This window comes from Crocodylus siamensis, chromosome 14, assembly GCF_052110815.1.
Source record: "Crocodylus siamensis isolate JL-2025a chromosome 14, ASM5211081v1, whole genome shotgun sequence".
Lineage (NCBI taxonomy): Eukaryota > Metazoa > Chordata > Crocodylia > Crocodylidae > Crocodylus > Crocodylus siamensis.
This window is the reverse complement of record NC_143408.1, coordinates 18,958,250-18,972,317: the sequence shown is the minus strand read 5'-3', so window position 1 is coordinate 18,972,317 and position 14,068 is coordinate 18,958,250. Positions and strand designations below refer to the sequence as shown.

General features: G+C 40.4%; 1 protein-coding gene across 4 annotated transcripts in view; it reads right to left on the bottom strand.

Annotated features, from left to right (window-relative positions):
- Positions 1 to 14,068, bottom strand: part of PRDM10 (PR/SET domain 10) — a 69,302-nt gene that overhangs the window by 31,547 nt on the left and 23,687 nt on the right. For 3 of the 4 annotated variants that reach the window (XM_090027573.1, XM_090027574.1, XM_090027575.1), the window contains exons 4-11: positions 11,223 to 11,282; positions 8,119 to 8,238; positions 6,874 to 7,075; positions 6,167 to 6,408; positions 5,514 to 5,717; positions 2,948 to 3,020; positions 2,109 to 2,226; positions 1,101 to 1,230 (exon numbers count right to left, since the gene is read on the bottom strand). In XM_090027573.1, coding sequence (XP_089883699.1) covers positions 1,101 to 1,230; positions 2,109 to 2,226; positions 2,948 to 3,020; positions 5,514 to 5,717; positions 6,167 to 6,408; positions 6,874 to 7,075; positions 8,119 to 8,238; positions 11,223 to 11,282 — 1,149 coding nt within the window. The remainder of the gene's footprint in view (positions 1 to 1,100; positions 1,231 to 2,108; positions 2,227 to 2,947; positions 3,021 to 5,513; positions 5,718 to 6,166; positions 6,409 to 6,873; positions 7,076 to 8,118; positions 8,239 to 11,222; positions 11,283 to 14,068) is intronic. The other variant, XM_090027576.1, reaches the window with a different exon arrangement.

Here is a 14,068-nt window from a genome sequence, read left to right as displayed (position 1 = left end):
CTTTTGTATTATAAGATGAATGACAATCATTTATATGCAATGTATGCAATCTCCCCTCTGAATCAGCACTGAACCAATGCTCCAGCATGGTGCCAAAGGGCAAATTACTGCTCCAGATGTCAGCTTTCAGCTAAGACATAAAACCGAGCCACTAATCCCTTGTGACACATTTCATAAAATGCTCGGCAGTAACCATAGGCCTGGTCTACATCAGAGAGGCTCTGCTGATTTAGCTATAGCAGTAACCCATCTAGTTCCTTGCATGAATCAGCCTTGCTTTCTGCTTGTATAACTTGTGCCTACATTAGGGACCAGATCCCATTCCTCCTATCAGATGTCTAACCAGTACTTAGGTACCTGTGTGTGATCTTCTTCTACCCTGCTAGAGTTTCTGAAAGCATGGTACAACAACTTTTTTCCATCTTAGGTTTAAGAGTAAGGCACAAAAAACAGCAAGGAGGAGGAGGACCCAGTCATTTTTTACATTAAGGACTTTTCAGGGACTCAAACAGGGAAGAACAGGACCAAACTAAGGTGCCTTAGGCATGTCGTAGGGAAAATAATATCTGTCCCCTGGATTTTAACCAGGATTAAAGCACTGTAAATAAGCACACCCTAATTAACAGTATTACATCAGCAAAAATATCCAGAGTACAGATGGGGCCCTTATGTCAAAGACAAATTCTGCTACTTACCTACATTCCCACTGTAGTTTCAACTCAAGGTGACCTTTACACAATACCCCCTATACTACTGTGTAGGGGGTGTGGACAATATTATGGTACTATTAAGCAGCTGTCATGTTTTATCCCATAACTGTACTTCATTGATGGATGAAGTGCTTCAGGATGAAAAGGTGCTGTAGAAATGCAACTTATTTCATAGAAACAAATTACTTTGCTCTCTTCTGGCTGAAGTTTCATTGCCAGAATAATAAAAAGGAAGAGCCTCATTCTGGTCTCTGTTACACAGCTATAAATCAGAAGTCCTTTCTGACCCTTGGCTTCCATTGGTGGAACATAGCGAATCTGAGCCTACTTTTGTTAACAAAGGGGTTACATCAGAAATGATGCCAGCCTCCTATCCTTCCCCATGTATACCTGTGTTCCTTCTTCACACTTTTCCCCGTTTTCACTGGTTACTTCCATGCGCATGAATTTGGGAGGGCGCCCTGGCCGTCTGCCTGGTCCAAACCGCCGCTTTCCTCGTCCACGACCTCTGCCTCTTGCTCTGCAGAACATACAGTGCTCCAGGTTAGAGAAGGAGGAAATGGATTTGGATTCCACTCATTTCCAGCATCTTTGTTCTAAGCAATCATTGTTAAACCACCTAGTTCAGTAATAATGACCTAAAGTATATCACAAAACCTGAAGGAACGTTGGCAGCAAAAACTAGCGCTCAGATTAATGGAACTTTATCTCATCTTCTCCTGGAAATAAAAGCCTGTGCTAAGGAAATATATTTCAGTATATGAAGAATCATAAAGACAAGCAATAAGACTACTGGCTCCCCGTGAGTCTTTACGATGGCAGCCAAAAGTAGCCCTCTTCCTTCTAACAGCCTACACTATTTGCATCCTGGAAAACATTTCCAGCTGTATGAAACAAATGCCAAAGAAACAAGGTTTTAACAAGTTGATAAGACAAAAATATCATCAGGAAAATCATCCTCTTGTGATTTCTAGACTAAACCTGTATGTCCAAGATGCCTGGAGATTCCAATACATCTTCAAATTCCTAAAATCCTGGCCATGTTGAAATCTGTGGTGAAACTTGCACTGGCTTCAGTGGGGTAGAATTTCACTCCTACTGCCCCCTCATATAAACCAGGTATTTTGTACAGTATTCTAGACACATCACCACCCCAACAATGTCTCTCTGCTTCTTGAGCCTTTTAATGCACTGTACCATATTTGTCCAAATTGGACTGTGAGCTCATTTCAGCAGGGGCACTTTCTTTTAGTAGTTCTGCAAGGCATCACATGCATTTACAGTTCTACATGAATCATAATAAAGCAAAGCCTTTTGAGATTCACCTATCATCATTGCCTACAAGCAGTACATGAAATACTGAGCTTTGGGAAACAGCTTCTGCTTAACAATAAATACCTGCTAAAAAAGTCCAGCTTCTCATCATGGGAGTTGAGGTGCTGCTGGAGCTGCTCTGAACTCATAAAGCGACGATTGCACTCATAACACGGCCAATTCTTCTCTTGGTCTCGAAGAACTGTTATAAGTTGGAAGTAGCAATAGCAGCCATTCAGTCACCACTAATTTATATCTTATATTTTCTCCAGGCCCTCTTGTCCTCTCTGGGCCACATTCTCACGCCCCAACGGAAGAACATGCTACACAATTCGAACTGGTTTACAAGCTTCACCCTGACCACCCCTGAACTACAGTGTGAGCCCAGCTAATTGTACAAAGACAAGGGTAACAATGAATGGGACTGAGGAACATTTGTAATGAAAAGAAGAAATTTATTAAATAGTGACATTGGCCCCAAGTCCTCCTAACAAATTTCCTATGTTAAGTTGCATTTGTAAATACCTAATGGAAGTGTCAAATAAATCATTAAAACTTAGAAGCCAAAATATGCAGAAATTAAAGTTGAATGAAGTGACCATCAAAAATCATTCCCTTTGCATCTGGTTAAACAGAGTTACAATACTCAGTAATATATCCAGGTACACAAAAGAAAATTCCATTCTTACCCTCTGCAAATTAACCAAAGCCCTGATGCAGAAAGTTGAATTATCCTTATGTTAGCACATGTAATAACAAATGGAGGATCCAGCATCATGGGCCTAAAACAAGTCAATTCCTCTTCAGATCCAATGAGAATTTTGCATGTAGAATGCAATGATAGGTGATAAACTTAGCCACCTTCTTTTGGAAAACAGCAACACAGCCACACAGATGAGGGGAAAAACAAAGCACCCAATTACCTTTCCTCTCCTCTTCAGATATGTCATGGATCTTCTGGTTCACAAACTCTGCATAGGAGGCAGCATACCACACCTGGAGCAAACACGTAAGGCAAAAAGACATTTTCTTAAATGAACCCAGACTAAAGGGAAATTAATTGGAGGCTTGAAGTCTCATTCCTTGGAGCTTCTCAGCTGAACTAGTAACTCTTTTGCTCCTCTAACCTTGATAATAAGCCCTGCTGAGTTCAGTGTGCCCCCACTGGGGAGTAAAACAGAACTGCTTACATAATACACCCATTTAATTTTAAGGTACAGTTCCTAATATGACTCTTCATCTCACATACTGTTACCTCTACAAAGAAGTTAGATTAATCTTGTTAATCTGTCTATATGACCTTAAAGGATGCCAATACAGAACTTGTATGTGTATTTGAGCATAGGTGTGTATAGCCTGTGAAGACTCATTTAAAATTTGCTAAGGTAATAGCTGTTTGAATCAATGTGGTCCTCTTTCCTGGGGGAGGGGGGACAACAACACCTGTTAGGCTTCAACTGTCTGGTTCCCACTTCATTTAGAAAACAGAAATTTAAGAAGTTGACAGAGGAAGAAATTACAGTAAGCAAGACAGAAAATTGCTATGGGGTTAAGCCTGCTTATTGCAGTGGCAAAAATTACACTCCTGACCCGCTGATGGAGCCATTCGTGAACATGTATTGTTCTCCAAGAACCTCAATAAGAGGACATATATTTATGGTTAAAGGGAAACCAACAGCTCATTAACAACACCGGTGTCTCCGTCCGTCAAGCAATGCAAGGGTTCCCACAGCTTCTGCTAAATGATCCTCCTAGCTCCATCCTTACATGCAACTGATTACCTACACCAATGATGAAAATCCAATCTAGCTGAAAGAAAAAAAACATGATGGTGCTGAAGAAACTCACTTTCCATTATTAGCCTGATTTAAACCCCAAATGACACATCTAATGAAGGGAATGAGATTAATGGTTTGTCTATACATAAATGATGGCCACCTATAAATTTTTCAAGGGTGACCACCAGGATCCGCGGGAACGTTTGTTCACCAGAGTGCCCCAAGGGATGACGAGGTCGAACGGTCACAAACTCCTGCAAGACCGTTTCAGGCTGGACATAAGAAAGAATTTCTTTACTGTCCGAGCCCCCAAGGTCTGGAACAGTCTGCCAGCGGAGGTGGTTCAAGCACCTACATTGAACACCTTCAAGAGTAAAGTGGATGCTTATCTTGCTGGGATCCTATGACCCCAGCTGACTTCCTGCCCTTTGGGCAGGGGGCTGGACTCGATGATCTCCCGAGGTCCCTTCCAGCCCTAATGTCTATGAAATCTATAAATTTTAACTAAAGTTTGATTTAAAACTGTTTTAGTTAAACAATTGGAAAACTGGTACAATCCAGACTTCTAGTCAAGTCAAGTCAAACGTGAGAGATCAGTCAGGCTAGTGTGGTTGAGGCAAGCCAGCTTCTATAACCAAAAGTACACAAGGAATAGACGTGACTAATATCATGTCCAGACACCTCTGAGTCCCCAGCCTGAACAATCAGGTACCATTTACAGCTGGGCCAACAGGAGGCAGCTTTCAACACTACCCAAGAGCAGGGATGAACTCACACCTCTCAGGACAGGTGGGTGCACACAGACACCTTTACTGCTTTCATAATGAATCCTCTGGCTTCTACTGACACATGTTAAATGATTAGGTATAACTTTGAAGTGAAATAAGAAATGGTTCTACTTAAAATAAAGTGTCTACATGGGTTTATGTACTGGTGTAAATAAACATAATGAAATTCCTGTGCTTGGACAGAAGAGACCCAGAAAATGCCAGACAAAAGCAATGCGACTTTTTGTTACTCTGCCAGTCATCAAACTGGACATTTATAATTAAAGTTGTCTTTCTCAATTGCCCCAGTCTGAGCGCACCTGAATTAAAAAAGTAATTCAGAAGTAAGTCACAATGTTCTTAATCAGAAGCATCAAAAACTAGATTCCATATGTTCTTTCTAAGCTTCAAAAGTCACAAGAAAGCAGGCTGAAGAGGTCACATTCATGTACAGATAACTTGTTACAGAGGCAGCCAGTCATATTCATGTAAGTGTGGGGCTAACGAGAAAAGAAAGACAGCTATAAGTGGCTGAAGATCAAGTTAGGATATAAACAATGGAGTATAAGAAATGGCTGCTACAAGTAAAAAGCAGGAGACAGATCTTCGCATACTTTTTTGTTAGACTTCCTCATTAAGGGTCTGATCCAAAGCCTGCTAGTTAAACAAGAGTCTTTCAACTGAGTTCAAAATGCTTGATTCAGACCCCAATATGCATTATCAAGGCAGATTGCCCTTATTATCCCAGAACAATAAACCATAATGATAAAGGTCTTGTCTATTCCATAATTACAACCAAGTCAAGGAACATGATGGCAGTACAGCTTAAATCTTTAGTGTAGGTGGGATCACAGCTATGCTGGGCATTTGGAATATATTGTACAATTCAATTTACATTTTTTCTCACAGTAAAAATGAACTACAAAGTGTAAACAGTTACATACTTTGAGTTCCTGTTTGGGCTCTACGTTCTTAATCGTTGTATAGTAAATGTGATGGCCATATTGGTAGGCCACAAGGTTCTGTTCCAGGTGGTTTTGGGCTGGCCGCACAAACATCATCCAATTACATAAAGCCTCACTGGACAGTTCAAACCACAGGTCCTCTTGTAAATCCCGGTCTTTTCTGTCACCTTTATCAAGAGACACCTTGGGCACAAGGAGAGGAAAAATCAAAACACAGTAGTTAATGTTCTGCAGCGGTTACATAATGCAGAAATGAGAGCCTTTAACAATCTGTTCCAACAACTACAGCTTCTCCAAGGAGGTACTGCAGCAAGAGCCAAGATTTTCACTCTGTCAGTAGGACAGGGTGTCTGTGTTGAGCCTCTGCTTTTCTTTGAGAGTCGTACTACCTGGTGTTGAGATATAGATAAGTCACAACACCATAGTATCAGGAGGCCTACCAGGAACGCTTTGTATCTGCTTGTAGCTACCTACGTGGTTCTCTGGCTGTACAATTTTGGGAACTGCTGCACCGGCATAAGATAAGAATGTCAGAAAAATACTGTCAATAAAATCAGCGCTGTAGATTTAAATACATGAAAAAAACTAGGCACTTGGACTGTTACACACACACACACACATGCATGACTAACCTTTAAATGAATGTAGCAGTCTTTCAGTTCAGTTTGTCTGACGAGAGGTCCCTCCACAGGTCCAAACTGCGTGCGCTTGGGAATGCGTCTTTTAGAAAATACTCCCCCCAAGAACCTGTCTATGTACAGCACCAGAGGGAGGCTGGCTCTTGCTCTGGTCAGCACTGGCCGGTTTGGGATTGGGTGCAGGGGTCCATGTTTTGGACATACTGAGGGATGTGCGTTATTACACTCTTCACACCCTGCGACACAAAGTCAAAAGAGAACATGACTATGGGTCATAAATTCCCTTCTACCAGCACAGGAAAGACACTTAGGCACAAGATATTATCTCACTGTTGTACTTGCCAGGAACAGCCTTAGGTACTACAGCACTCAGGCCAATGGGCTGTCTCTACTTTGAAATATAGAGGGCTTTCATCTTTAAACAAAATATATAAACAAAGCTTCCTGCTCTGCTTCTAAAGAAACAGTGCACTTGCCTCCAGAAGGCAACTCAAAGGCTCCAGCTAATTCAGAACACATTAACTGTTCCAATTTAGAGAGAATAAGGTGGCATTAGCATACATGTTTCTGAATGCAATTCGGGGTGCCGGTTATGATAACTAAAGCCACAAATAGTCTGCTTACCAAGTGGCTGAATGGAAAACCCAAATGAACAGGGACAGGAAGAAGCCTATATGCTAAATACTTCCACTTATTCTTACACAGATCATTGGGATCAAAAGGTCTAGGTGGATCTGGATCCCATTCATCCATGTCGGTGTCATCCCCATCTTCTTCATCCTCTTCCTCCTCCTCCTCATCTTCCTCCTTTGTTTCCATTTGGGTCTGAAGAGGTGCCAAAGGATCAGAACCATCCACTGCCTCCATAGGAGGTAACACCTGGTTATGCACCGGTAATGATGCCTGAGGAAAGAGTTCAAAACACAAACTTAGGCCAATCTTCCAACAACAGTGAATGTATGCTTACCACCACACAATCGTCTCAGTTACAAAGGCAAAAAAAATGAAGTTCTTGACAGTCTACTCTATGCTTTGTTTCCTTTGGTAAACAAGCAAAGTGAGGGAGAGTGAAACCACAGTTTATGACTGTTGATGTCCTGTGCCCTGTAATGTTTCACTGCCAATGCTGTGTTGACCCTTGCTGGGAAGGGCTCTGTGACGATATCAACTCGACTAGAGAAAATAGTGACTTTTCAGAAGGATACGTCAAGTCAAAAAAATGCTGAATCCTCACAGAGGGTCTTTGCAATTAAACAAATTTCTCTCCCCATTTATGTTTGAAGAACTTATCTAGGGTCTCAGTCCTCTATTTTAATTTATTAATTGTGAGCACTGAATATTTTGACCAATGATTTTGCCCTCCTACCATAAAAAAGTGAAAACAATCCACCAAGCACACATTCAGAATTCAATAAGGCAGGAGATAATCAAAATCAAACACCTATAATATAGGATATGAAAGACAGTTATGGGATTTCAGAATGTGTGTGTAATTTTACTTTGCCCCTGTGTAGAAAGCAAATGTAAATGCTATACAAAATACCCCACATCCCAAACAGGTATCTCAGGAAAAAGAATAAGAAACATTATAAAAGGTAAAACCTGTCTTAGCAGGGGACTAACAAAAAGACCAGAGGATTCTGGCCATATATAGCAGTAGGAATTACCTTTTGCTAAATTTAAGATTTCAGATCTTGGAGAAATACTTTCAAGTGTTTATAGATGAGAGAAGAATTCAAAGAATAGCTTTCACTGCACGTTGAACAAATCATCTTCCCTAAAATCCCCACATTATATGGCGAGACTGTAATACACTTTCAAAACCTGCACTAAAACTTTTTGCATTTCTTTGCATATCACTCAAACATATTTGGTCATCTGTTTCAACGGAGCAATGAAATGAGAGTACGTTTACATTTAAAAGACAAGAGTGCCTAGCAACTTACTCTATCTGCTTGTGGACCCTGCTCCAGAGCCATTTGCTGTGGGGATTCGGCAACGTTGCCGAGCACGGAGAGGTTGGTGGGATTCATGCTCTGAGCAGCAGCAGGCAAGAGCACAGTTACCTAAAATTATAGGCACTCATTTTAGCACTGCGTCATTTCCATCAGTCACTTACATACGGGCAATGCCCTGCATGCAAAGTTTCCTGGAACTCTATGCTACACAAAAAAGTGCACTTAAAAAAAAAAAAAAAAAATTATGGTCTTGAACAAAGCTCCACACACTCCAGATTTCAGAGGAAAAGGGGATGTGGAGCTTTCACTCCACATTGAAATATTGCTGCTTTGGAATTTTTCATTTCCAGTTTTTAGTTTTAACTTTATGTCGGTATGGTCTGGGATTATAACTATGCAAGAAACAAGAAGGTTTAATGCCCTTAGCTGGTTGATTCCTGTTCAGACTAATGAACTGTGGACTTTGGTTTTACTTTGGTTCTTCCCATATCTATACTTTTTCCTCTCTTTCAGTTTTCCATTGCAAAAAATACACCTCCTCTGTTTTTCTCCGTTTCTTTTTCTAAAACCTACCAGTGATATAAATAAGGATTACAAGATTACAGTTGCGCAATTACGCACCAGAAAATTTTAAAGTTATTTTTATCTACTTCCCCATGTGGTCACATTGCACATCTGTAACATTAGTTCCCAGTATTACTCCTTGTTATAGTAGCAAAAATCTTAATTTACAGTATTGAGTATATTGATTTACTTCAACCATAGCACAATGTAGCAGGTTAATGTATCTGAGGTAACATTACCAGAAATGATCTGTCTTTACTTTTGAGTCCTGAATTCTATTATCTATGGAATTGATAATTCTATTCTTCTGTCTGTTTACATCCTGGGCACCATTGGGCTATCTGGATTTTTCACCTTAACACTGCAGTAGTGTTGGCTTTTGCAAATAATTGCATAAGCAGTTTTCACACTGAGACATAAGCCCTTGTCCACCTATAGAAAGCTTTGGGAAGGCTAAATAATAATCAAATAAAACACACACACACACACACACACAATGCAATCAGGGGGTGACAGAGCGGGAGAGACCCACCCTCCACATAAAAGCATCAGTCTTCTATCTCTAGTTCTGCTCTAGAAAGCAGCCCAGGCTCCACTGTGGACAAGTTGGGCACAAGTGAATAAAAGTACTGGCTGCTATATTAGTGACTGGTAAATTAGTCCAGCTCCCCAGGTGCCTGGGAAATACAGGTTCAGGGAACCAAACCTATTAGGAATTTGTATATTAAAATAATTTGGAGTTGGTTGTTGTTTTTGGTTTAACTGATGCAATTTATGAGACTGCTTTACAATGATGACTACAGAAGACTGTGGGGAACAGCACTGACTAGGAAACAGCCAGAACAACGGCTGAAGTGCACTGTCTGGTATTGCTATTCCTAATGCCAAATTGCAATGTAAAAGGCATCAGTATTTAACTGCAGGCCTCCAGAACAGCCATCAATGAGAACCTCATATAAAGCTTGTGTCCATATATATCACAGTACCACCTCCTACATATATCAGACGTCAAAACATAAATGTACCGTACATAATTATTTATTGTTTTAACAACTGATTAGTTCAGGGATTTCTTACAGGAAATGTCTACATAAAAAAAATCGCTGCTGCCCTAATGATATGACAACAATTCCCAAACAAACTAGAAATCCCTGCCTTGGAAATGCTGTGGGTGCTGGTGTGAAATGAACCTTTGATGGAAGGGCTGGGGACACAGAGATAAAGTATTTAGGCCCTAGGTGGCATGTCCTGTCATTATCAAGAGATACCGCAGGTGTGATGACAGAAGCCAGCACTCTCTGCTAGTGTTTTAAGTACAAAACTTGCACAGTGTGCATAAGGGTTAGGATCTTAAGTTTGATCCCATGTTTACTGTTAAAAGGCTGCTAAAAGGGCACTGATTTAAGAGGCAGGAGTACATGTGGGCTTTACTTTTTTTTTTTAAAACACAAATCTAGTCTGGTGAGAACTGCCTAATGGACAACTCAGAACACTGAAGCTTTCTAACCATAACAGGTACGGAGACCAACACAGCAAGCTCCTCTCAAATTGCTCTCTGCCAACGTGACTCAACTCCAATTTGAAGGATTTTCTTCTAATATAGGGAAGTTTATTCTCTGTGTCTACTCAATCTTTCTTCCCTCCCTGAGAACATCAAGAGGATTACAAATTAACATCAATGTTAAAGCTCACTTCTATATTGTGGAACAAATTGAGACCAACCATTTTCATTTCACACAGGCCACTAAACACCTAGCAAATGATGATGATTTAAGGTCACTATCAACCAGAGATGAGTTTGAACCAGTGACCTAGAAATGAAAGGATCCATATTTTCTTAACATTTCCTCAACATCCCATCTCTACAGACATATTAGATACAATAAAGAACAATTCCCTGCCACCCATCCTATATTTTCTTCTTCATCATCCAGACTTCACAACCATAGTCCTTAATTCCATGCTGCTTCTACTCAATTCCACACGAGTGTGCAAGTCAAGGACATCTGTAATATGCGTATAAGACCCGGGAGCCAATCATTGATGGTTATAAAGAATATCAGAGCCCAGTTCACAGTTTCGGTCTACTGGCAACAGTGAACTCCAATTCACTTTAATGGCTTTTGGATGAGACCCTATATGAAGACCCTCACATACCTGTAATTATGTTAAAAACCCCAAGAAACTGACACACAGTTTCAAAGGACACAATATCCATCATGTTAGGGAAAAAGAGAATCAGGATTTTAGTAACAAAATTCCTTTAAAGCTCAAAATTAAACACACTTTGTTAAAATGTTTTTTCTCCAATCATAAACATGTTGGACATGCTAGCCCTGGCTTATTACTCCAGGATTGGCTGCTTGTGATTATTGTGCTGCTGGTGAATAACTGAGAAAGAACACAATCTCCTTTGGACAAATCTCAAAGTCTTATAATAGAATATACACCCATAAGTGTCTCTTTGCACTGCTTCTCAGTTTCCTTATTATGGTACTCATGATTTAATAGAAAAAGGTGCTTCTTACCTGCTGCGTTGTGGCATCTTGCTGGACGTAAGCCACTTGGGACGGATCTGTAAACAGAGTCTAGACAAAGTGAAAAAGGCTTATCAAACTGGCCTTAGGATAGTTTATTCCCAGCTCACACAAGATGAATTACTCCCCTGCTGAGAAGCAACCTATACAAGAATTATTGAGTTTGTGAAGTTTCTAAAATGCTTATTGCCATGGCAGCTGTATTCAACTTACCCCAATGAGCCTATATATAGAGAAATTAAAATGACACTCTAGCGACTTTTCCATAAAAAAATACTGATCTCTCATTTATCTAGCACCTTTCATCTGCATACCAAAAGGGCTTTAAAGGCTTTATTGATGTTATGTATAGAAGTCACTTTGCCCATTTTAAAATGCAATCCTTCTGGGATGAAATACAACAGTTATTTGATGGTGCTCAGTAACATTACATTACTGCTGATGGCAGGAAGTAAACAATGCTGTATTCAACTGAAAACCGCTAGGGAAAAGAAGATGCATCAGATATCAAACCAATCTCACACTGAATTTGCCATGAAATCTTTCATGACTACAAGTGGTCAGGATGGCAGTTTTTAATCTAAAAACTGAGAGATGATACCTCCAGCATTGTTTCCATAATACACAGAGCCACCCACTGAATCACCATCCCCACTTCTTGCAGAATCTGGATGGGATCCATAGCCCAGTCCGTGAAATCATACATTTAGTAGTTGGGAGCTATATGCTGTATAGAGAACATGGAGCAGAACACAATGCCAGCATTGAGCCACGTATCAAATACAGGCCTTTAAAGGTATAGATATTAACCTTGCAACATCAGCAAAGGGCTGACTAACAGCTCTTGACAAAATCTATTCTCTCAGTATTATTACATATAGACAGAGAGAGATACATACATGCACATACACATTCATGCACTTCATATAGACTGCTGGGGCAGCAGTTATTAGCTATTTAATTTAACAATTATTCAAGACAAAAGGCATCCCTCTAAAAACAATAGTTTTGTCTGACCAAAAACTGCAAGATTAAATCCCATGCTTTCTTGAGGCCCTCTAAAAAGAAGTGTTATACAAGTGCAGAGTATATTGTTACTATCATCATTAATTTCAAGAACTGGCTGTGCAAATAAAGGAACCCACTTCCAGAAAAAGCATAAATTAAGCAGCACTTCTTCCCATTCCTAAATATTCATGGTACAATTTTATGGAAGGTAAGTGAGGTGCAGCATCTATAACAATCATCAGCATTTTAAGAACGCCTTTGATTCAGTTACAGGCCAGCTGAACCAAAGTGAAATTGCCAGACCAGCATCCTTTAAAGCCTCATCATCTCTGGATTGCCACATTTGTTTCAAATAAATATTATGAACTCCCTATTTACCAAGGGCTACGTGGTTATGCCCAGCTAATACAGGTTTCCCTTGCCAACTGCTGGGGTTAAGTTTTTAAAAGTTCCTTTGGTTAGCAAAACCATGGTTGGCAAGACAAAAGGCTTATGGGAAAAGTGGCAGGTGCGTAGCCACGGAAAACCGTGGTTACTCGAAACTATATACTATGGTAGTCAAAATGGTATATACAATATTAAGTGTGGATACTCAAAACTGTGGTTGGCAAAACCGTGGCTGGCAAGAGAAACCTGTAATCATCACACTATCATAAATGCACAAGCAGTCCAGGAATTTTTTTGGAGTGCATTGGGGATATTTTTTGATACAACTGACAGACAGGGCAAGTAGGGGGAAAGCTCTTCTTGATTTGCTGCTTACAAACAGGTAGGCCTTTGTTGAGAATGTGAAGGTGTAAGGCAACTTGTGTAATAGCAACCATGAAATGACAGAGTTCAAGATCCTAAGGGGAAAAAGGAAAGAGAACAGCAGAATAAAGAAAATGAACTTTCAGAAAAGAAAACTTTAGCAAACTCAGGGAATTGCTGGGCAGGATTCCCTGGGAAGCAAGTGTGAGGGGTAGGGGGTCCAGGTGAGTTGGTCAGGTGAGGAGGACCTTTAAAGGGCATAGGAGCAATGCAACAGAAGAATGGGAAGCGGAACAGGAGGCCAAGCTGGCTAGACAGCAATCTCTTCAGTGAGCTGAAACTCAAAAATGAATCCAACAAAAAATGTGTTCATAGTACTAGGGAAAAATATCAAAGTATTGCATGGCCATGTAGGGAGAAACTTGGAAAGGCCAAGGTATGATCTGAGATGCCACTGCCAAGGGACATAAAAGATCATAAAAAGGGATTCTACAAGCATGTCAAAAGTAAGAGGAAGACCAAAGAAATCACAATTTTCTTACAGACAGCAGAAGGCAATCTAGTTTACAGTTGATGCAGAAAAGGCTAAAGCAGTTAATGCCTCTTTTACTTCAGTCTTCACAAATAGGACAGCTATCAGATGACAAGTACACTTGGCAGGAGAGAGAGAAGGAAGACAAACAGCCTAGAGTAATGGCAGAACAAGTTAGGGATTACTTAGAGAAACTAGATGCTTTCAGTTCAAAAGGACTAAATGGGATGCACCCTAGGGTAATGAAAGAATTGACTGCAGTAATTTCAGAGCCATTAGCTGTCCTCTTTGAGAACTTGTGGACGTTGGGTGAAGTTCCAGATGATTGGAAAAGGGCAAATATAGTGCCCAGTTTTATGAACGGGAAGGAGGAATTACAGACCAGTCAGCCTGACCTCAGTACCTGGAAAGATCATGAAGTAGATCCTCAAGGAATCTATTGTGAAGCACTGAGAGAACAAAGTGATCAGGAACCATAGAATCAATGAGTCGAAAGGGACCTAGACAGATCATCTAGTCCGACCCCCTGCTATGGGCAGGAAGGAGC